At 34.6% G+C, this 25,623-nt stretch overlaps 1 protein-coding gene and 2 pseudogenes across 1 annotated transcript in view; 2 read left to right on the forward strand and 1 right to left on the reverse strand.

The window, feature by feature from the left end:
• The window catches only part of Prss12 (serine protease 12), a 73,771-nt gene that overhangs the window by 19,753 nt on the left and 28,395 nt on the right, over nt 1-25,623 (forward strand). Inside the window, exons 2-4 of the mRNA XM_010610774.2 lie at nt 5,396-5,546; nt 20,519-20,697; nt 22,428-22,569. Of these exons, the coding sequence (XP_010609076.1) occupies nt 5,396-5,546; nt 20,519-20,697; nt 22,428-22,569 (472 nt within the window). The remainder of the gene's footprint in view (nt 1-5,395; nt 5,547-20,518; nt 20,698-22,427; nt 22,570-25,623) is intronic.
• Nucleotides 10,773-13,040, reverse strand: LOC117284578 (annotated as a pseudogene).
• On the forward strand, nt 20,863-21,012 carry LOC117284685 (annotated as a pseudogene).

A 25,623-nucleotide genomic window follows, 5' to 3' on the forward strand; every position in this document is an offset into this window, starting at 1 on the left:
ACTAGTTCTGGAAACACCCAAAGGCAGATAGTCAAATCACAGAAAATGTTGATTTGATAGATACTTTTTCCTTTGAGGACTAGGAGATGTAATTAATTTGGATGCTAGTGTCAAGTGTCTTCCTTTGTACACTTACCCACATGTGTTTTTATTACCCCTGAAAAATATAAAATAATAAAATTTTCTATAAAGTATAAAGACAATGATAATAAGAACACTAACATAATTATAGTGTGGTTACCAGTCTTTCAATTGCTGAAAGAATGTAGACTATCATCCCAGAAGCATGAACTTTAGATAAGCCAGCCGATCTGATTGCTTATCTTGTCTTTTAGTAACCAATTTTTTAAGACACAAGGATGGCACAAGAAGAGCCAAGCAATCTAGCTTTATTGTCTTGAAGACACATTCATGTTTATATATCCCAAGTGTTCGCTGTTTGGCTAATGGAAGTTGTAGCATGAGGACCACGCAGAGGTTACCATGTTCATCATATCAGGGTTGAATCTTTTAAAAATTTTACATGAATTTGTACAAAATAGAGGTTACCTATAAAAATATGTGAATTATATGACCTAACTGCAGAGCCCTCCTGTATGTTGTTATTAGTTTTAAAATCTTCCTCGCATAGCTGTATATAAGATTTTTAAAATGTGAGTTACCTCTGTATCATTGTGCTCAGATGTAGACGTTTGAAAATGATAAACTGGAATGTTGGAAAGAATCTTCAATTATCTAAGCATCTTTTTTATACATACATATGAAGGTAGCCTTGGAGAGAGGTGTAGCTCAGAATGACTTTTAGCTGAGTCCAGACCAGAATCCAAGCCTCACTGGGCCTTGTGACACACCTTTTGCACAAAAAACACCCAGATTCCTTTTCCATATCAAAACATGCCCACTTTCCTCTAAATCATTTAGATGACAAAAGCATAAAAGAATAGATATTCAAAATTGATTTTTAAAAATTACTATTTAACCAACCCAAGTTTTGGTCTGATATATTGATCTCCATGAAACATATCTCGTATTTTTCTTATTTTCTTCCCAGTCATCTTTATTAATTTCTTCCATTTTTAAAAATCCAAATGCTTTGCTAAAAAGTTTTGCTTACATTTGATAAACCTAACATCAGTTACTGAATTTCCAGAGGGGAAAACATAGCAAAACAAACTCTGTGTTTTCTGGACTAGGCCATATTCCTATATTCCAATTTATTGGAGCAATGTCTGTTGCCGAGGAGATGAAGAAAATATACTTTGTGAAAAAGACATCTGGCAGGGTGGGATGTGTCCTGTGAAGATAGGAGCTGCTATCACATGTAGCTTTTTCCATGGCAAAAGAAAAAAAAATTGTCTTGTTTTGGTTTCATTTTGTTTTAAATATGATTCCAAGATGATAAAAATGTCTTCGTTAAATCATTTTCTTACAGCTTAAATATAAAAATGGGTCTGTATCATCATATTTGATACTGGTAGTCTCTAATATGAGTGTATCTAACTCTTTGAATTCCTTTTGACTTTGAAATAGCATCTCATTTTAACATATTTTCTTTTTATATAATTTGGCTACAGATATATTGAGTATATATTGTATAATGTACTGTATGTGAAAAGCTTATTTTGGCAATGGGAAATCAAGATAGAGGCACGATGGAAAATTATTTTGAGACCCCATGTACAGTACAGACACTAAATCAGAACTTTTTTCTTTGTGTGGTGCAATATAATTATAGTATCAGTACTCTTGAGGTGTAGATAGCACAGTCCTTAAAGAATAGATTCTTGGCTTGGATAAGGGCTTCTCCCAAGCTCCATACTATGAATGTGGTGATTAACTAATATGGTTTCAATACACAGATGTATATGTAGATGTACACAGATGCTTGTAAGTAGAGGCAGGAACACCTACCCTTTAGGTGGATCATGGATTTTTAGGGGACCACAGTATATTTTAATGTGTGATCACATGCTTATAGCATTGCTTTTTTGCATTTTCCTTGGAGATAGTACTGTGACCAGAAGTCCCGGGACTTGAATTGTTAACTGCTAGTTTAGAGCAGTGGTTCCTGTTTGAGTATATTTATTGGGGAAGGGAATTAAAAACCTTCCACTACAAGACACACAGTGAGACCAAATGTAGAGTAAATAGTTCCTCTGAATTGGAGTAATGGAAGAATAATGGTACATGCACATGCTGAGAGCCACAATCTTTTTGGATGGGAGAAGTGCCCGCTGACTCAATGTCTTGTTAAGTTTTCCCTTTTCTTCTTATTCTCCACCTGTTGGGTAGTATTCCATTATCAATCCATGTTTTGTAGTGCTGTTTCTAGGATGATATTAATTTGGCCTAATGATGCATGGCTTTCAGTAGATAATTACTTTTATTCTGTGTTCAGCCTGACTGATAAAATGTCTAACATTTTTCAAATAATAAATTTTTAGACAATAATTATGTTTTCTATCATTCCATCTTCCTTTTTAAAAAAACTCATACCCTCTATAATTTATCCATATAATGTATTCTGCTTATAAATATAATTTTCAGGTCATTTGTAAACATATAAAACAGAGGGTTATAATAAATTAGAAGTGATAATGAAAAGAGATCTTCTTATAGTAAATTAAATGAGAACATGAACTAATTTAGCTGAAATCACAGAATGCTGAGTCTACCATAGGGCACAGTGATAGATCTTGAATACATTTCTTGAATTTGGGAATTTAGTGCCTTATCATCAACTACTTGTAGTGTCTCCAGCACTTACATAGAAGAAAATCATGTGAAAGTTTTGGATAGAGAACAGCAGCAATCTAAATGAAAACATGTGGGGAGTTTTCTTTATCTATAACTAAAATATGAGCCAACTATTTTACTGAATTCTTTCAAACGATTTTTGTGAGTTTGTTGGGGAGGTGTGGATATCAGCCAAATTTTCTTTGTGTGTTTTTCTATTATTTTTGACAAATACTTTTCCAACCAGAAAACCCCACATATTTGAAAATAAAATGCGACATCATTATAAAATGAGAGGTAGTATGTCATAAAGACGAAGTTCTGGGTGATTTCAAATTTCCTTTTAAATTACTTTGTTTATTTATTATTTCTCCCAACCTTACCAAAGGGGTAGAAAATATTGACTGAAAGAAACATGTATATTTTTCATCATTTTTTTATAATTCCAGGTTTTTTTCTGTAAAACTCTAGCATGCCATTTTAATGTGTGACTATTCAGTTGCCAATTAATTGCAGCTATTTATAGTGTGGAGAATTACGAGCATATTTCATATGGAAAAATGACTAATATTTAGCAAATGATACAGTTAAACTTCCCAGCAGCCCATTGCCTTACTGCCAAACACATTCAACTTTGTGCTTCTGTGCTTTTGTTCAAACTGACTGTTTTGAGAAAGCTACACTTTCTCCATTTCTAGCTTCCCAAATCCCTCCATCCTGTTGGACCCACTCTTTCAAGAAAGATTCCCTAACTGCCCACAGTGTGATCAGCTCCTTTCTTCTGAATCACTGCAGAAGTTTCTTTACTCATTCCACATCCTTGGGCACAACAAACTTCTTCCTTTTTTGAGGCAGGTTCTAACCATGTAATCCAAGCCATCCTTGAACTTGGTAAGTAGTTCAGGCTGGTTTCGAATTCATGATCCTCCTGCCTCAGCCTCCTGAGTGCTGGGATTGCAGGTGCCCAGAGGCAGCAAACTTCTTGTAGACAGGCTATGTCTAGAAACCCCTTGAGTGTCCTGGGTACTGATTCCAATGCCTGACACATCATAATTGTCTTTTATCTGTTTGTTAATGATATACACATGCTCATGTTTATAGCAGCACAATTTATAATAGCTAAATCTTGGAAGTGATGTATATGTCTATTAATAAGTGAATGGATAAAGAAAATGTGGTACTACTGTGACATAAAGAAGGAAAAACTTGAGTCATTTGTAAGCAAACAGATGTTATAATATGCTGTAATATTAAGTAAGATAAATCAGACACACAGCTTAAAACATTTCATGGTTTCTCTTGTATGAGAAACTCCAAATAAAATAAAGAACAAAATAAAAGATAGACAATAGGAAGTAGGGAGATAGAGCTTTTGCAAAAGGGAAGGAGACCAAGAGATGGAGACAGGGGAGGGTGGTGGGGAGAAGTGGATGAAAAAGGACAGAGATGTGTTATCCACCCGTAGTAACTCCTGTGAGGAACTACAAATATGCTAAAACATAAAATGAAAAAACACAGTTGAATGCTTGAACACTGCCAATTATTTTCTCTGTTTGGGATACCTTTTCTGGATTTTCAGCATCACTTGCCAATCCAGTCAGTCAACAAATGGTTATCACACGTATTCTACTTTGGGGCCTGAAATACCAAGATGAGAAAGAAGGGCGGTCTCTTTGTCCTCATCCTAGCTGAGAAGAGAGAGACAATTTTGATATTGTCAATTGATGTAAGAAATGATAATTTTAGGTAAAACTGAATAGTGTGAGGATTCAAATCACAAAATGTAGTAGGAAGTGCCTTTGCTAAGGCTGTCAGCGTAGGTTCCCAGGGGAAAGGACATTTCAGACGCGAGGAGTGAACAATGAGGAGACAGCTGTGTGAAGATCTGGTGGGGGTACTTTATTCCAAGAAAAAGTAGCAGTAAGGTCAAGGACTCTGAGGTGACAATGAACATGGAGTATTTTAGGGATGGGAGGAAGAGGGCATTGTAGTTATAGCCTTGTAAATGGGACCAGGAGCGAAAGTTCAGAGAAAGAGAAGTTCAGAGATTGACAGGGACTAAACCAGGGCACTGGAGAAAATGGGAATATCACCACCCCTGGGGGGTCTGAACAGAGGGCATGAATGGGATTTGACTCATGTCCAAGGGAATTTTCGATATTGTTTGTTGGAGGGCCTGACTAAAATATTAGCTAGTTATAATGAGCTAGATGGTAGTTTTGACTTGATCTCTAGAAAAAGTATATAATTCTGTGCCAAAAACAAGTATGTTGTAAACATAAGGGTCACTTCTAATAATTACATGTTGATAGTACTCCGGTTGCTATAAATAAAATGATCAATGTCTTCACCATAATATTGCAAAGATCAAACATGTTTCCAGTAATGGGTAGCTTTTTAGTGTGTCTTTTGTGGTTTTTGATGTCGTTGGGGGAAATGTGAATGTCAACCATTTCCTGTGAAGGGCTGTTTGTGTAATTCAATTTAAAGTCATTGGATTGGTCAAGATCAATATATGTCAAATATGCATGTGCATGTTCATATAATTGGTGTGGCTTAGTAAATATTATTGAGACTGGCAAAGACAGGATGTGCCTAGCTTTCTACAGATTGATGTAAACTCTTCGACTCAAATTTGTTTTTAATCTCACACTGCCAGGCCCCTCGTTTCCTGTCCTTCGCCTCTCTGGTGGCAGCAGTGTACGTGAAGGTCGAGTGGAGCTCTACCACGCTGGCCAGTGGGGGACCATCTGTGACGACCAGTGGGACGATGCAGATGCAGAAGTGATCTGCAGGCAGTTGGGTCTCAGGTTTGCTTTTATTGTTCTTGTTTGGCTTTGTTTCACTTTTTGAATCTGTTATTTCCATATTCAAACGCAAGTGCTATTCAATCACACATTTCCTTGAATGGAGAGTGAAAGGTACCTTTTCATCTTTGTACTAAGCTCTATGCTCTATGCAGGTCTAACCTACTTGAATCTGAACTAGAGTGACTTTATGTCATTAAGGGTCTAAGGTTTTCTTACTGTTCAGTAGTAACCTCTATATTACGCCCAGCTTTGGCTAGTGCTACAGTGACTACAGAGACTAGGGGTCATGTCATGAAACACTAGTTGTAACTGCTGTTTGACTCCTGTCTCCCAGATGTTGTCTAAACTGGAATTTACTTCCTTATTTGTTAGGGAAGTGCTGAGAACAAAGAAGGTCATTAACATAAAAATGAAGTAATTCCTGGGTAGGGGATGGAAATGAAGCCTGTGCAATAAAGACAGCAGCATGGAAATTAGAATTCCATGTTGTTATCAGCTATGATTGTGATGGAATATTATGTTAACTTCAAATCTTTCAATTCCTTTTTGTTTTCTGTGATGCTGAATGTTAGTAGAATATACCTAAAAGTGTATCTAAAATTATACTATGCGATATTTTTAAAGTTAATATTTTGCTTTAAATTTTTAAAAAAATATTCTAGTTAAGACTTTGCTCAAAAATCGTAGAAGAGAAGAATAAGACCTGAAATGATCATGGTATTTCAGAATCATCACAATGGAAACAATGCTGTCTTTATTCCTTGACACTGGCACATGAATTTTGAACCTTGAATTGTTTGTACTCAATTTCTTTGAGATATATTTATAATTATTCCATCTTTTATATGTCTTTGTGTTTCTATCTGTGCACCTTAAAGTAAAATACAGACATTTTAAAATTTTATTTCTAAAAACTTCAGTACACACGTCAAAAATAATAACATGCTGGGAAATGGGAAGAAAGTGTTCAAATGAGAAGGGGAACAAGGAAAGAGAGAGGGAGAAAGGAAGGAAGGGACAAGAAAAAAAGTGAAAATAGAAAAATATAAACAAAGGTTTTGTACATAGGGAGGGGTGGGGGCTTGAGTGGGGGATGGGATAAAATAAAAAATTTTTAAAAAGAGCATGTCTTCCATAGTCAAATTATAACAACTAATATAATTGGTAATCCCTTTTAATATATCTAATTCCCCATCATATTCAAATATTCACAGCTGCCCCCTCAATGCTCTTGACAGATGGTTTTGTCAGAAGCAGAATTTTGTCCAGGACCATGCAATGTACCTGGATTTTTATATCCCTTAAGTATCTTTTGAGAGAATAGACTCATTTTTTATTTTAATTTATTTTATTTGTTTTTCATGAAACTGGCTTATTGAAGAGACCAGGCAAGTTGTTCTGGTTCTGCCCTATTTTCTGAATTTGTCTCATTTCTTCCTCCTGATATTACTAAGTTTATTCTATGGTTCTTGTAATTCCTGAAGTTGGAAGTTAGATCCAAAAGCTTGATTGATTCAAAGTAAACACTTTGGTTAGAAATCTTCACAGGTGGTATGTTTTCATCTTTCCCAAGTTATACAATCGCTCCTTTTTCCTGTTGGTGAGACAAAAATTGAGCACTATGTGAAGTTGGTATCAGCTAGATCCTTCACTTTGAAGTTTCACTTTTCCTGTGTAAGCAATTTGGGATTTAATTGGTAATTTTTATTTCATTCATGGAATAGGGACAAGCATTGCAAAACCTGTATCAGCAGGTTTTACTATAATTACTGGTGGTACTATTTACTGGTATGATTATCTTTTTTGGATGGGTCAGGCATAGAGCAAATGAGTTTTTCTTGAGAAACTGTAATTACTTGCTAAATTTTAGGGGCTAAATTTTGACATTTCTGATCAGGTGTCTATTTCAAAATAAATTGTATCAAAGTTTCCAGGTGTTGGAACCAACACGTCTAAGATTATGAGCATGCACTTGACTCAGGTAAACTTGGATTTGAAGGCTTTTCTGGAATTAAATCACAGAACATCTCTTACTAACAATTTTCACATCTATGACATATTTTCTAATTTATAGTGTTTAGTGACTATAAAGCAGTTATATATATATATATATATACACTGTATAATATATATATATGTATGTATGTATGTATGTATGTATCTATCTATCTATCTATCTATACTAGCTGTCCAGGTAGCCTAGGGACTCTTATATTTAAAAGATGTTATTATAAAATCAAAGAAAATTGGTGGTGAGATCATCACACACCATTCCCCTATCCAGAACTACTATTTACTTAGCTGTATCTATGGATTTTATATTTTGAACAAATACATATGCATATTCACTGAGTTATCAATTATATATGTTCAGTGGTATGCTAATTAATTTAAAGTTAGTTATTAAGAAATTTATATCTTTGCCAAAAATGTCAAGAACTTTGAGTATTATAATAGCTTGTTAATATTATCAGATAAGGATTATTCATGATTCTAAGTTTAAACCGTAAGGCTTTTTTCTCCTGTTTCTTTCGACGGTACTAGAGATTGAACTCGGGGCTTCATACTGAGCTACATGCCCAGCCCCCTTTTTATTTTTTCATTTTTGAGACAAAGTCTTTCTAAATTGTGTAGTTGCCCTGTCTGGGCTCAAACTTGTGCTTCTCTTTCCTCAGCCTTTCAGAGTGTTGGGGTTATAGATGAGTGTCACTATGCCATTCTAATTTTTTATTATTGATATCTTTCTGTGAAAAGGTAAGTTTTTGTTGCTTAAAAAATTACCCATCAAATTTAAACAACACACTAAATATTAATTACATTTATAATTTATCAAAATTATTCTAAAAATTCATGTAATGTAGAGTTCTTTCATGAGATATAGATTGTTTTCACCTGTTTCTTAAAGACCATTTTTGAGAACAATAGTCAGTGATACATAGACAACACAGAATCACAAGGAAGACTGTTAATGCTGCACACACATGGGTGAAGTATTAACATCATTGCTGTCTTTCTATAAAAGCATTCATCTCTGGAAAAATGATTAAAAGGAAACATGTCTTCAAATACACAAGTAGGGCAGTCAACTTCCTATTACTGTAACAAAATACTTAAGATAATGAACTTACGGAAGACAAGTTTATTTTGGCCAAGTTTTGACCATGGGGTCAGTTGGCCTTTTTGCTTTTGGGCTTGCAGTGAGGCAGATTGCTGAATGCCGAAAAGTGAGCTGCTCACTTCACAGCCAGAAGGTGAAGACAGGGAAGAAGGAGAGAGATCAAGGGCCCACATTCCCCCCTGCAGCCATCCCCCAGTGACCTAAGGCCTCCCGCTAGAACACCCCTCTTAATGCCTCCTCACAGCGCCACAGGCTGGGGACCATATTTTTTAACATGGGTGCTGTTGAGGGGTACTTATCCAAATCATACCAAAAAGGTGGCAGAAATTTTCCACAAGCTGTGTTGTCAACTAAAACTCCAGCTTTATGGAGATGTTTTGTTGTTATTGTTGTTGTGTGGTGTTTTTTTTTTGTTTTTTTTTTTTTGTTTTTTGTTTTTTTTGTTTTTGCTTTTGGTCCTGGGGAACAAACTCTGGTGCTTCAGCTTGCAAGGCAGGCCACAAAAGCATTGAGCTAAATTCCCAGCTATAGAGATAAGTTTTCAGTAAAGGCACCTGTTAGGTAAAAAAAGCCAAAAACAAGGACCAGGCCAGGAGCATAACAAGCCTCTATTATGGGGAAGGTCTGTCATGTGCAAATAATTTTCTTAGCTGTCATCCATGGTCCCAAATAAAATTTCAGAAACTAGTTCTTGACAAGCTCTATTCAACAGTCAAGAGACAAAATAAAATAGGACTCATACACAGGCATATGCATAAAATTCTTAGAATGTGCAATAAAATAAGTATTTTGTAAAAAATTATGGGCAAAATATGTATGAGTCTAAACTTACACTAATTGAAATAGCACAGAACAAATGACTTCATACTGTCAAGTGCACCTACTTCAATAAGTTTAGAACGAGGCACAATACACTTGAAAATCTATTGCACTTTAAGATATTTTTGCCAACTTATGCCACTCTAAGGATTTTTAAAGATCAATAATGCATTCTGGCCACAACATTCCTTTTTAGTAGTGGACAGTCATCTTCAGAAAAATTTAGCACAGAGACTATAAATTCAGTGTAAACCTATGGAACTAAAACACATTAAAACAAGAACTGACACCTTGTGCAGCTTGGTATGTATCTCCAACCTGTGAGACCTCAATTCCTTTTCAGTGCAGCTGTAATGAAGCAATGTGAATCTGCATGAAAATAAAGACGGCTGCATAAACCTTTCAGTTCATACTCTCTTGACTGAAAAACGCCAACACTGAATCCAGTGAAGACCACAATCCAGTAAGGCCTGTAAAAGGATTGATCATTTACTATGGATAGCCATTCTAACATTTCAAATTGATTTGTGGCAGGCATTAAAAGATCTAACTAAATGCATACTCCCAAACACTTTATCAGGTCTTTAAACAATTCCTGTAGTAGGATGCCCATAGACACCTAATTTAAAACTAGTAAACAGCCTAAATATTAAGCAGGGAATTGATGTATTTACTTGCATTAACTTTAAAGAGTACTTTCAAAAAATGTTATGGCTGTGTTCACACCTCATGACTGCAAAGGCTTCTTATAATTTAAGGTTCTAAGTGCCTATCCAGGATAGAGTGAGCAAGTCAGAACTTTAGCACTTTGCCATATTAGAAAATAATTAAATTTTAAGATGTTCTCCTTCCCACCAGGGTCTACGAGTACCAAACTCCTAACACTAGCTTTTTTCCTTATATTTACTGATGAATTAATTATCCCTGCCAAATAGAATCACTCCTACGTACCAAGGTTTAATTGTAGCCCAAATTCAGTTAATTTATTTTGTCCAAACAATTGATATTTTGAGCATTACTGAGCCAACAGGACATCAAAATAGTAAGTTTTTAAAGTCACAGTACATTAGCAAACAAATGATCCTCCGTCTCCACTACAAATGCAGTTTGGGGTGGGACTAAGCAGGAGGCAAGTTAATCCATAAAGCAGCAACTAAGTCTTCAACTTCTGAATAGGACTCTAGTGTTATGTTGATTTCTTCTTGTGACTTTGAGCTCTGCTGGAATTTTCTGGAGAATCACAGCTCATAATGCAAGTTCTTGAAGCTACATATTATAGTCTGGCTAAGTTACATGTGATTTCCATGTTGACTTGTATGAAAAGATGATGACTGTAGCAAAGGAGACTCAGTTGTCCTACCAGTCAACCCCCTGGAGTTATAATTTCCACCGTGTCCATCACTATTGTAGAAGCCTTTGTAGCCACCTGCACCAAATCCTCTGCTATTGCTTGACCACCTCCACCCACCTGGCTACTGCCTGCATGGTTACTACTAAAACAAGAGCTGCTGGAACCACTATTTTGTTGATAGTCTCTGGTGCCAAATCTTCCACTAAATCTCTTAGAATGTCCATGACTGCAACACTTGTAATGGTGTTCAAAAGCCATATTTTCCAACCAAGATGGCAATTCTTGTTCAGCTTCAATAAGGAGATCCAATAAATCCTTTGTGAAGTTCATGTTTCTTTCATTAAAGAATGAGGTGGCAAGACCAAGGCTTCCTACATGTCCTGTACGGCCAATGCGATGCACATATCCTTCAATGTCACTTGGCAAATCAAAATTGATAACATGTTTCACATTTGAAATGTCTAGACCTCTGCTGTCACAGGTGTGGCCACTAGAACTGAGTGGAACTGCTGAAGTGCTTCCTCCTGGTCTCTTTGTAATTGGTCTCCATGAGTATTGCTACAAGCATACCCTTCATGGAATAAGAAATCCTCCAGAGAATGCGCACTCTTTTTGGTCTCCACAAATGCTAAAGTCAGTGAATCCTTTCCTGTTGTACCTAAGAGATCAAGTAGAAATGACCATTTGTCTTACTCTTCCACCCAAACCACTTTCTGTGTGATGTTCTCAGAAGTAGAGCCTACTCTGCCTACAGCCAGAAAGATGTATTCGTTCAAGAAGTCATGAGCAAGCACCTGTATCTCCTTAGGAAAGAAAGATAGCACTAAACAACACAGTACGCAGGACACCTTTTGGTGGCATAGTATCTTGTTCAACTATATGCTGTAACCCTGACACTGTGAACTAATATTGTTCATTTATCTTTCTTTTGGCTTTATAGTTCTCTCATAAGTTTGCCTTAAAACGATATTCTTCAACTCCTCTCTGTTTATAATTTGTTTTGCTTGTTTCCAGGCTGAGTACTTTCAGATGAAGTTTCTTAATGGTGCATGGTTGGTATCAGGTGGCATTATTGTTGCTCCCCTCAATTTATGATTCGCTCTTAAGCAAAATTCATCTCAGTCTTCTTTGCTTTGTTGAATTCCCAGAAGGAAACTATGTTATGCCTCCCTGAAGAGGTGGTTAAAATTTCTTTATAGGATGCTCTCTTTGTTGACCCTTATCTTTTAATGGTGTCTGCATGTTTTGGTAGCTGGCAAGCTTTCTGAATACAAAAGGAATTATAGTGCTTAAGATATGTAAATATGATTAACTCAGAACTTGGATAAAGATGAGGTGAAGGAAAGAGGGAAGTTGGATGTTAGAAAATTAGATAACTTGAGAATGTGTATGTACCCAGTTCCAATTGTTTCAGGTGGATACATTTTGTGTGCCCTACTTTAAAAAGCATTTCCCTATGTCATTCAAATTTTAAAGCATAGCTTAAAAGTGGGACATCAGATTTTACTGATATGCCACAATTTACATAGGATTTTTAATTTTTGGACATTTCTTTCCCCTTAGTTTGTTGTTGTTATACAGTCATATAGAGTAACATTGAGTAGCTAGAATAAATATTCTTCTGGTATAAATTATTTTAAAATTTTTCTGCTTTTCTTTATTTTACCATTCCTTAACATTTTTAAATGTTTTTAAAATAATGATAGCTAGTACATGAAATTATTGAGCCAGAAAGAGATCCTCTAACAGAAGGGAAAGTTAGGCCCACTACGACTATGTAATGTCCCTGAAGCAGGGTCTTGAGGTTTATGAGTCACCTAATTTAGGACTTCTTTTCTTTCATGTTCTACCACCTGCAAAATGACCATGTGCTAAAAAAGGTAAATATAAAAATAAGGCCGAAAGAAAACGCAAAAGAGATAGTTAATTTTAAAAGAAAATGAAAATAAACATGTTTAGATAGGCTGTATTTGTTTCAACAGAAAATGTCCCTCCCTGGCTGTATTTTAAGTCATGTCTTGTAGTCAGACCTGACATCTAGTAATGGTATAATGTTGGGCAAATTATTTAATTTCTGAGCCTCAGTTTTCTGATCTATCAGTTGGGGATAATAAATAATTAGACTGTAGAGAGGATTACAGGAGTCATAGGTAAAAGGCTGGTAGAACAGTGCCTGGCATACAGTAAGCACTTGGTACACGTTCATCATTATTGGAGATAGAGGAGATTCTCTTCTAGAGAGAAATCTAGTATACTGATCATTATAAATGACTTTTTCAAATGACACTTGAGTGAAAGAATCAATCTTTTATAAACAAATACATTATCTTATACAATTATCTGGCTTAACTCTATTCTGTCTATCTCAAAGTAGTAGCCAAGCCTGGGGATTTAGTTGGTCAGATGTTGCTACTTACTTGGCTTTTCTGGGAGCGGTAGAAACCAAAAGGACAAACTTTTTATCAATACAGTCTGATCAGCTGAACAGGCTTAAGAATGTTTTGAATGAGAATCAACCAGAGCCAATCCAGTATATGTGTTTATTAGGAATTACTATTCGGTAGGTCAAACAACTCTACACAGAAAAATAACTCAGTGTATTCTATCAGAGCACGCTACTCCACAAATTTTTTCTGTGGTCATGGAGTAAGAAAGTAGGCAACACTGAAACCTTTATTATAGATGAACTAGCAGGCTGATGTGGAAATAATTGCCATAAAAGAAGGAAAGAGGATGCACTGAATTTATGTAGCACTTAGATGCTTCCATCTCGTGAATTTGCTTTTCCCAGTATTGTAAGATCTCTTTAGGAGCAGAGTCATCATTTTCTTTGGTATTTCCTTGAAATCAGCACCAGGGCACTAGGAAATCCTAGGGACTGAGTGAGGGAAACTGTGGGTATGTAAACATTATTATCTTTCTAATTTTGAAGAACTAATTTTTTAAAACAATTAGCTAGATAACACAATTTGTCTTACATCATAGTATTCTAGTAAAAAATTCCCCCTGAAGTGTATTCTTTTATGATTATTTTAATTAAACATTTTTTGCGATCATTAAAATAATATTTATGAACAATGGAAAAGTACGGAAATGAATAAGGATTTTTTTGTTTGTTTGTTACAAAACACATCAGTGGTGTCTTAACTGTAGATTTTAGCAGAGGAAATTTTTCCTGGAGTCACAGTTTGAGGACTTTACTTTCCCAAAGAAGAGACATTGCTCAGAAGCAATTAACCAGGCTTCTGGCTTTTTGCCGGAACTGTGTTAAACATTCATTAACATAATTAAAATACAGAATAATGTGATTAACCTGCCCCTGCCTATCTAGAGTCACTGTCAGACAATAATGATTTTAGGGTTTTCTCTCTGCTGCAAATGAGCCCCCAGACTCAATTTGTCAGTGCACATAATAAAGCACTTAGATATCAAGAATCTTGACAAGGCTTTTTACTTTTGCCAAAGGGCACAAGCTTGAGGTAGTAGTGTTCAGGACAAAGGAGAATTTCCCCATTCATCCTTAATGCAAGAAGAGCAACTGACCTCTTTCCCACTGGCTGGTTTGGAGGTTCACAGACTATCCTGGTTGGTCAACTCAGATGGCACAAGGAGAATTTGAGGGGAAGGGAGAGCAGAGCCGAGGGGGATGTGGAGAACATAAAATCCTTGGTCTGTGATAAGGCATCTTTGATTTGGCGCTGTGTTCCCAGGATTGGAAAGGCATTTTCTATAACTTACTGTGCTCAGGAAGGGCTATCTAGGGTGGGCTGGAGTCCAAGATGGAGTCACTCTTATTTTGTAGAAAAGACAGAACTTACTGTTTTTCATATTGTAGGAAAATAAAAAGTCTATAGTTTGTTACTTTTTCACCTATATATTGTATGAAAATGGTGTTAAAATTTTTAGTATTAAAATGTGATAAGTAATCTTACTTTACTATACTGAGCTTGAACAGTTTATTTTATGATCCGTGGCCATGGATATTTCTTTTTCTGTGACTTTTCGGTGTTCTACTTTTTTTTTTCAAGTTGGTTTTTCTCTTATTCATTAAAATGTAATAATAAGTTATCATTATTAGTTACCAGGAGATTATTCCGCTTACTGTTATGTACTGCAAACGTTTCTCCCAAACTGTTGGTTTAACTTTGACTTTAATAATGATGTATTATTTTGCTATACAGTAGTTTTCAGTTTGTATGTGGTTCAGTGTAACTTTTTAAATCTTTGTTTTTTGACTTCTGGATTTCCCAAGTATATTACTATCTTGCTCAGGAAATCTCTTACACCCAAGATTATAGGAACTATCTTCCTATTGTTTTAGTCAAGTAAATTTTTATTGTTCCTTCCTTCTTTCTCTTCCACTTCTCCTTTCATTCTCTTCCCCCACCCCCTCTTTCTCTCTCTCTTTCATCTTTAAACCATCTGGATTTCCCTTTTGTTTCTGTTGAGTTTGGGATCAAATTTCATATTCTCACATATTGGTCCCAGGTTTCCTTATAGTACCTAATTGTGGCTCAATGAGTTTTACCCGCTGAAATTTTCCTTAATAGACCTTTCTCTTTCTTGATATTTGTCTCAGGGCAAAGATGCAAAGAGGCTATTAGTCTGCTTTCCTGTCTGGATTCTTCATGCGCTGCATCAATCATCCTGTCCCCTTTTTTTCTCCACCTCTTCTGTTTTCCAACACCTGAAGTTCTCTAAATCAAGTTCATATTTGCTTTCATTAATCTCCTTCCTCCAGAGTAATGGTCAGCAGCCTTTTTCTGTAAAAGGTCAGATAGTAAATATTTTAGACTTTGCAACTACTCAGCTGTGCTGTTGTAGCACAAAAGCAGCCTTACACAATAACTTAGGAATGACTGGCTTCATTCCAGTAAATCTTTATTTTTGCAAAGTAAAGTTTGCATTTCATTGGTTTCCACATGTTACAATTATATTTTCACTTTAATTTTTTCTCCGACCATTTATAAAATGTAAAAAGTACTTTTAGCTTATGGGTCATATAAAAACAAGTGGCATTCTGGATTTGGCTTGTTGGCTGATATCTACTCTGCAGCCTGCAGGTTGGGCTTCTTCTCTTCTGTCTTGAATCTTCTTTTTAAAAGGGAAACACAGAGCTTGCTTCAGCAGCACATAAACTGAAAAGGAGCCACAGATCTCAGGCACACAGCTCCAAGCAGTTCCCTTCTTTGAACCAAAATAAGTGTATACATTAACATATTTCAAACAATACATTTTAGTTACTCAACTCTCCCCCTTCAAATTCTGGAAGTGATTTGCAATCTCTGCTGACATTTTGAATTTTATTTTATGTGAGTTAAACTATTTTCTTATTTAATATAGTATAAAAGTTGCATGAACATGTTTTCTTTTATCTCTTCTACAGTACTATTTGAATTTCTTCATGGCCTTGTAGACTGCAATTGCAAGAACATTTTTGTCTTAAAGAGCATTTTTCTAAAAATATTGATGCTTTTATCTTTGCACAAAAAATTTGGTTAGCCAGGCACAGCAGTGCACACATGTAACTGCAAGGATTTCAAATTTGAACCCAGCCTTGGCAGTTTAGCAATTTAGTGAGACCCTGTCTGAAGACAAAAATTTTGAAAGGGCTGGGGATATTGCTTAGCGCAAAGGCTCTGGGCTCAATTCCCAGTACCGGCTAGTGTTTAATTGACTACCATTGTTTGTGAAATATTTGATGTCCATTAAGATACCTCAAATTGTTTGACTCTGATTATTTATGTCCCAACTACAAGAATCTAAAGTTAAGTGATGCAGGTCTAGAATACTGATCTTTTGGGCCATCCTCCAATAATCTTTAATAAAAATGCATAATTTGTCCATTATCTTATAGACTATGAATTACCATATAAATATTCTTGGTTGATTGATTGATTGATTGATTGATTGTAACAGGGATCAAACTCAGGACCTTGTGTTTGCCAGGCAGGTGCACTGAGCCACATACCTGGCCCGATAAATATTCTTTTAAAATTTCTTTCAAATAAGTAAAACAAATTTATAAGATTAAGACCAGAAAATGTTAATATTCTTGTTGAGTCTTATTGTTGCTCTTTAATTTTTGGGAGGGAAACTCCTTATAAGTGCCAGAACAGGAAAGGGAACTCACATATATTGAGCTACTTGTTGGAATTAGTTTAATTCTTACAGCCTTGCAAAGTAGTCATTTTATCCCTTTTACAGGGAATGCTTTAGTAACTTTCCAAAAGTAGCCCAATTTATATAAAATAGAATCCAGAGCTGAACCACAGAATCTTATGTTCACACACACTTCTCTGCCAAGACTCAGATTGGAAAGGATAAGCCTTGGGGCACAATCATCAGTGCAGTAGTAAGTTTCACTTTCCTTAGTTTCAATTAACTGAAGTCTGAAAATCTTAAATAGAAAATTTTAGAAGTAAACAATTTTTAGGCTTTATTTATTTATTTATTTTCCAGTGCTCAGGATCAAACCCAGGGTCTCTCACATGGGAACAATTCGTGTTCTAAAATGACATTCATAGTAGTGGATTAAGTCTTGTACTGCTCTGCTATGTACAGTGCTGGGTCTGAATCATCCTTTTGTCTAGCATATCCACACTTTATACACTACCCTCCCATAAGTCACTTAGCAGCCCTCTTGATAAACAGAGTGATTGTCTTCTACTTGTGTTCAAGTAATCTTTATGTAGCCTAACACCACCTCACAAAGCCTACCTCATTTATTATAAAATTCATTAATGAATTATGAATTAATAATTATGTGTAATCAGATTAATTCATGGTGGATTTCATTATGTAAAGCATTATTTCAAGTCACATCATTGCAAGAAGGTGAATACAGTTAAGATATTTTTATAACGGATATCACCTTCACATAACTATTATTATAAAATTTTGTCACAATTGCTCTAATTTACTGATATTTATTCTTACTGTAGCTGATTTATAAAGTCTCCTTTATTGTAGATATATGTGTATAGAAAAGAAAACATAGTATTTATGGTTTTGGTAACATCCACTGTTTTCAGCATCTACTGGAAATATTGGTAAATGTTTCTTGTAGATAAGAAGGCACTACTATTCTACAAAGATAGATATCTTGCCTACTGCACTCTACTGAAGGCAACTAGATGACATACTTTGTAATAACTGAATCCTTTATTTAAAACAGTTCTATTAATTAAGCATTTATTTCTTACCAATGGAGTAGAAATGTCTTTCCATTCTGCCACTGTATTTCCCTTAGGGAAACAAATTCACTCACGAAATTAGATCACTTTGACAGTATAATTTGTGATGCATTTCTTTGCTGTCTGTTTCACATTTATCCCATTATCTCCAGATATTATTCTTTGATATTTGTTGGGCAGACACCTGGGAGCCCACTGTTCCACAAATGTCAGACAGTGATTTAAATGTTAGGATTCTGAATTTTAACATTTGACTCCACAAAAATATCCTGCCCAAGCAAGAAAGAAAAGTACTTTTCCTTTCCTCAGCTCCTTTCCTACCTCCTCCTATAAATATTGCTATATCCTTCCCCTTGGCACACTTTCCGAATTTTAAACAGAAAATGGCCCAGGTGATAATGACAGAAAATATTTCTTAGTTTTTGTGTTAAAGGTACTTAACTTTTAAATTTTTTATATTCTTAGACGTGTTCTATTAAAAGAAACGTCCATATAGCTACTAAAATTAGTCAAAGTTCCTTTTCTTTTCTTTTTTTTTCACTGAGTTTATTGGTACTTTTTAAAGTATACAGTACAATTACAGTCATCATTGGGATCTTCTACCTTTACATGACAGATCTTGGTTCTCACTTTTTCCCTATACCCCTGCCCTCCCATTACCCAGTTCCTTTTCATCACAAAGTTGATTATCCAACATTTTATCATTCCTGGAATATTACAATCATTTACCAAACATTTTTACTTCAATATATTTTGGTTGTAAATTTTCAAAATAGTGATAATGCTGTGAAACAGGCATGTGAAACAATAGGGAATAGGTGCCATATCACTGAAAGACAAACTAAAAACTAAATGTTATAGTCTAAAAATACAAAGGTTTAAAGGGGCTGAAATGCAGTTCTTAAAATCATTAATAATTTCAACAGGTGACTATGATCACCTCCGCTGAAACTTAGGGTTCTAATGAATAGTATCACTTTGAATAGGAGGAGAGGTAAATTTACCTCTGAATAAATTTGGATGATGTTTTTGTTAGAAATAGATTGGCTACTCAGCCATAAAGAATGCGAAATTAGAGTCATTCAGAGGAAAATGGATACATATTGAGGATATACTCCTAAGTGAAATAAATGTCACACATGTATGAATACCAAATAGTTTCTTTGGTGTGAAAAACTATAACGGAATGTAAGATCCTAATGGTATTACTGACAATGTGAAATAGGAAGAAAAGGGCTAAAGGTATAGGGGAAGTGGAAAGGGTAGGGGAAAGGAAATAAGGGAAAAGAAAAAATAACATGAGAAAATGAAAAAATGGAAATAAAGTGTTTGTAAATAGGGAAGGGAGGAGTGGGTGAACGGAGGGCAGGGGTAAGAGGAAAAAATGAGAACCAAGACCTGTCATGTAAAGGTACAAGATCCCAATGATGAATGTAACTGCATTGTATACCTAAAATGTACCAATAAACTCAATGAGAGAAAAAAATAGATTTGGCTAAAAGCAACAGGGTACTTAAGACATTAGCAGCTTAAACAAATTTAGATGAGTTTACCTCTCTCAAGAAACCAAAGGTAGCTGGCTCCAGGCTAGTTTGGTGATTCTGCAGTCAAATCATCATTCTTTCTTGCTGGAGTTTCTGTCATCCTTGGTGTGATAGGTTCTGGTCTAACGTAGCTTCTCTAGATCCAGCCATCACCTTTGCGTTGTAGTCAGTAGGAAGGAAGAAATGGAACAAAGCCCATACCAGAAGTGATACACCACTTTTCTACCTAAACGTCACTGTTCAAAATTAATGATGATGGGGGCCGGGATTTAGCTCAGCGGTTCGGTGGCCTGCCTTAAAAGCGCAAGGACCAGAGTTCAATCTCCGGTACCAAAACAAAACAAAACAAAAACCTCATGATGATGCATGAGATAATGACAACAGTTCTGGGATGGATGGTGCTGATGGCTGTACAATGAATGTACTTAATGCGCCATACTCCTAAAAATGGTTAAAATTGTGTGATTTATGTTATGCATATTTAACTACAAACTCAATCAGGAGTTTGAGGGCAGGAAATGTAGTATTTTTGTTTGAACCCAACCTGGGGAATTTAGCAAGACTATTTATATCAAAATAAAAAATTTAAAAATGGGCTGAGCATGTAGCTCCTTGTGAAAGGATAGGGTTCAATCCCCAGTTGCACCAATACCAAACCAAACCCAACCAAACCAAAACAAATGAACAAGTGAGATTCCATGGTTGATGAAGAAAAGGCAGGCAAATATTGGGAATGCCTTCCAGTCTTTGAAACATGTGCAATGGCAGAAAATATAAAGAACAACAAAAAAGTATAAACAAAATACACAAAATCATGCATGGCCTATGAAAAATTGTCTTAGGGGATTAATAAGTATGGTTTTACCAGAAGCAAAATAAATACAGTAAGTCAGGCAAAGCTTTGGTGTTGAGTTCATAATACTTACTTTGTTTTATTTATTCAGTGGCATTGCCAAAGCATGGAATCAGGCATATTTTGGGGAAGGTTCTGGCCCCATATTGTTGGATGAAGTACTCTGCACTGGGAATGAACTTTCAATTGAGCAGTGTTCAAAGAGTTCCTGGGGTGAGCATAACTGCGGCCACAGAGAAGATGCTGGGGTGTCTTGTACCCCCCTTGCAGGTGAGGTTTTCACCTCCTTAATACACCAGCCCTTCCCCCAGCACCATTTGGACTTAACACACCTTTCTTTCTCCTCAATTTGCGTAGTATTACCAAATGAGTATTCAAATAAACAGCCTAAATAAAATAAAAAAATCTAGAAGCTATATATTAAACTGTTATCTCATTGCTTCTTGGCCTTTTGGCTTAGATCAAGTGTAAAATGCTATCTCCTTATTTTAGGATGTTTCTGAGGTTTTCAGTTTAAGGCTATACAGTTCTATAATGCTAGGTTGAAAATACGACTGTTGAAATATGTAGTGCGTAGTAATCAAAACCGGTGTGCAATGATAAATTTTAGATATTGTGTGTTATAATCACATTTTTAATTAATTCATCTATCTTTAATTAACTCCTATGGTCAGAATATATTTACAGCTGGTATAATACTATCTTAATGTGACTGCTGATTAAAGCACACGATTAAAGAAAGCAAATTAGCGTTGCTGCATTAATTTTCAGACAATTCCAAATTTCAGCATGATTGTCCATATAGGTCATGTAGTATAAGAAGGGTATGTCTGTATGCAAACTTGCATGTTTAGCGGGAAGAAAAATATGAAAGATAAGTTGTAACAACATTAATCCATTGTTTCTTTGTCAAAGTTAACTTGAAGAAAATTTTTGTCTAACCCTGCTTTAAGAAAAAGCAAAATATCTTCTCAAGGCTACAGAATATTGAATTTACACCTTTTTATAAACATTTACACTGTTGTGTTTACTAGCAGAATAAATCATTATATAAATATATAATTTATGCTAGACTTAAGCAAGAGCTCATTATTTTCTTGAACTGCCATTTTTCCCTCTTTCAAATGATGATAGTCTTGTATTATTGCTCAGATGGTCAGATGTGGTAATATGTGTCATAATGCTTTGCAGATAGTAAAATATTTTATTAATCAATGCCTATTTCTATAAGATCTTTATTTGTTTCAAGAGTATGACCATACTCTTAAAGTCATAAAAGTATAACCTTTATCCAAAGTATTTATGTTTCAGAGGGGTGAGGGAGGGATTGGATTATTTCAGAAATGGCTTTTACATTACTTTTTTAAAAATTAAATTTGTTATTGTGCGTCTATAGAATTCTCTGGAAATTAATTATTCATTGAGTTAATAAGATTCAAATTTTATATCTGTAGTATCAGAAAAAGAACAGGCAAGACATATACCTCAGTTTTTAAAATTCATGAATGACTAAGGAATAATAAATGTGCTGACAGATTGTTCTTTTTCTGACTTCATATTTCAGTATTTTCTTCATTGTAGTTAAAATTTTGAACTATTTTTGAGTTACTGTATTTTCTTGATTTTTAAATGTACATAACCAACATTGCCTAGATTTATGGAAACAAGTTATGGGAAATTTCCTCAGTATTATTTTAATCTAGACAAATCAAAATAGATTCTTTGGAACTTTATCAGAATATATGTAGTGCACAGAATGTATGTATCACAGAATATATGTATATATATATATATATGTATTTATCAGAATATATGGAGGGCACAGAATAGGAATAGAAATATTAGAACAGGTATATGTTGTCCCCAACTTTAGAAACAAGGCAGTGTCCTTAGGCTAGCAGGAGGCCTGAATATGGCAATGCTTCTGGCAAAATTAAAAGGTTGTTTTACCTTTTTTGAGACTTGATTTGCTTAGTCCTCGTGTCTCCTTCTTATTACAGATGGGGCCATCAGACTTGCAGGTGGGAAAGGCAGCCACGAGGGTCGCTTGGAGGTGTATTACCGGGGACAGTGGGGCACTGTCTGTGATGATGGCTGGACTGAGCTCAATACTTACGTGGTTTGTAGACAGCTGGGATTTAAGTAAGATTCATGGAAATGAGGCAGCTAAATGCCAAGTTATACCTTTAAAAATCTTACTGTGTAATTAATCTGTACTTATAATTTATGTAAACTAAAATGCATGTTCTCTGTCATCTGTTTGTCTTTTGTCTATCATCTATCTTCCCACAGACCCACCTAACCTTTTACCTTTATATGGAAGTGCAACAACAAAAAAGAGTGACATCTTCTAAGATGAGGAACAAACCACCAATTGCCATTTATCTCATTTACCTTTCTTACCATCCACACTCATCTTGAATAAATTGGTTAAAGCCAGGGGTGACTTGTAGGTCCTTTCAATCTATTTAAGTAAGACCTTGAATGTTTGATTTCATTCTGAGACATCACCACAATGAGATGTTTTTAGTTTTGACATTACTGGGTCGAAAATTGCAGTTAAGTCCAGTGTCAAATGGTTTGGTATTACATTATTTCCTTTCTCAGAATGGGATAATAGTTATCATTTTTATTTGAGAAAAATAGCCTTCTTGTCATGAAATGACCTTTAGAACTCGCCTTTAACCTCACCCATTCAACAGCTGAGTATCAAACTTTGGGTGATACATTTCGTGTCACATGCATAATGCATTCCAGAGCAAAGTAACTGCAAATAATGCCTTTGAGCTAAATATTTGAATGAAAACTATGAATGCCCATTCTTTTTTGTTTTTCGTATTTCAACAAAATGCTTGAACTCATATTCTTATGCTTGAAAAAGTTGGTGAAATTGTTTCATTTCATCTTGAGATAGAGCTAATTGCTAATATTCACTAAACCTTAAAAATGCACTTTTGCTTAATGTGGGCAAAGCCATGCTTAAACATTTATTAAAGTAATATAAATCAGAGAAAGTTTGGAAAACCAGAAAACTGAAAAACTATCTACAATTTTCCCATTTTTTTATTATCATAACTTGTGTGTTCTATCATAACTTGTCTGTCTTCCTTTCTAGCCTGTGGGGTTTTAGTGAGTACATCCATGTCTTCCCTCTCACTAACCTCAGTACCTAACTTTGCAAACTCAAGTCCTCTTTGCAGTAAAATTGGGTGTATAAGAGTTTTCTACTTGAATTTAAATTTGGTCTTCTTTAACCTCGGGTTCCGCCTTGCCAGAACATTTTATATCAGTTTTAGTAGTGAACATGAAATTTTTATACTCATACTTTTTTTACTTTTATACTGATACATAGTCACAAGTTTTGATGATAAAGTAATGTGCATTAAATGGTCACATTATAATTTATTTAATATTTAGATTAATTTTTAGGTTAAAATTTTTCATTTTCCTAGCTCATTTATAAATAATGATATCATGAAGATATAAAGGTATATTATTGCCCTATATTTTGAGTTTTCCATGGTCAAAGAAGTTATTAAAAGTGACTAGGTCAAAAGATATGATGTAATGTACAAATATTGACATTAAATTAATTAAATGTATTGAAACTTATTTTAACTAATAAAATACATGTCATCTTATATTTAATTAAATCTGTGTTCCACTAACATTTGAACATTATATTTACAGAATTAGAAAAATTCATAAATTGCATTATTTGCTGTTTATTTCACATTTTTCTTTATTAATGAAATCAAGTGGTACTGATATTTTTCTCCATATTGTATTTATTTTGTATCTTAAAGCTATTAAAATTTTCTTTTGTGTATTTAGTACTTAGATTTCCTATTTCTAAAAATGTTCTCAATAATGTGTTAGAAGTTCTAAATGATTGTATTAGTAGATAAAATAGGATGTGCAGCAATTACTTCTAGATTAAAGAGAAATTTTTAAAAGAAGATTTTCTTATGGAAGGGGAAGTAAGATAAACTTTGGGTTTTTTTGTACAAGTGTAATCCCAAATGAAATAACTTCTGGTTGTATGTCATATAGTTGAAATGGAGAGACAGAAGATCATCAGACTGATAAATTTTCTGGAAAAATGGTAAAAGTTGAAAGTGATATTAGTATAGGATTTAGTTTAATTACTTTTTCTAACTATGACTTGACTAGCAAAATAGAAAAAAACTTAAAATGATTAATTAGAAGTTTCATTGTTTTAATTTATTAAATGTTCATTTGATTAAATAAATTTAATAAATGATTGCATAAGAAAATAAACTCATAACAGATATAAAGATCTTTTCCCATTTTTATATAGAAATAATAAAATAGCAAGTAAGGGAATGATTGCCATAACATTTAGGACTGAGTTGAATTTCATACTGTTAGAAATAAAAGACATCTTATAAATCTTCAAGCTCAGTGATTTCTAGAGGTTTGGATTTTATGGTACAAAAGAAAACTTGAGAGGAGGGCAAAAGAAATTACAGACCAGTTCAAAATTTTACAGATTGATTTAGTGAATGGTTTGCTCCTGTGACCAACACCTGAGAAAAACAACTTAGGGTTTATTTTGGCTCATGTTTTCAAAGGTTTCAGTCTATGGTTGGCTGGTCCCATTGCTTTGGGGTTGGGGCCAGGCAGAAACAACATGGAGGATGAATGTGGTAAAGAAAAGCTGTTCACCTCATGCAGCAAGAAGCAGAGGAGTGAAAGTCAGAGGGAAATAATTGGGATAAACTATACCTTCAATGCCATTTCCCAAGTAACCTGTTTCATCCAATTAGGCCCCAACTCCTAATAAGCCCATTCAGCTAATGCACTTATTAAGTGGGATTCACCCACTTAATGAAGTGAGTGCCTTTATAATCCAATCAGATTTCCAGAAATTGTACCTCTGCTTGAACATATGAGCCTTTTGGGGATATTTCAGATCAAACCATAATGCAGATCTTTCCTATTTTATAGCTTATAATTTATTATAATAAATATGTAATAGAATAAAGTTAATGGGAACACAAGTATAATTTGTAAACATTTAAAAAATTAAATATATATCACTGTGAAATGCTAAGAAAATTGTCATTATTCTGAGTTTAATGGATTGAAATCCAAATTTTATTATAGATTGGGAACTGTCCAGCAAATCACTAGAATTTTTTTTTTTTTTTTTTTTTTTTTTTTTTTTTTTTT

This window comes from Fukomys damarensis, unplaced genomic scaffold (genome assembly GCF_012274545.1).
Source record: "Fukomys damarensis isolate Sample0158 unplaced genomic scaffold, DMR_v1.0_HiC HiC_scaffold_38, whole genome shotgun sequence".
Lineage (NCBI taxonomy): Eukaryota > Metazoa > Chordata > Mammalia > Rodentia > Bathyergidae > Fukomys > Fukomys damarensis.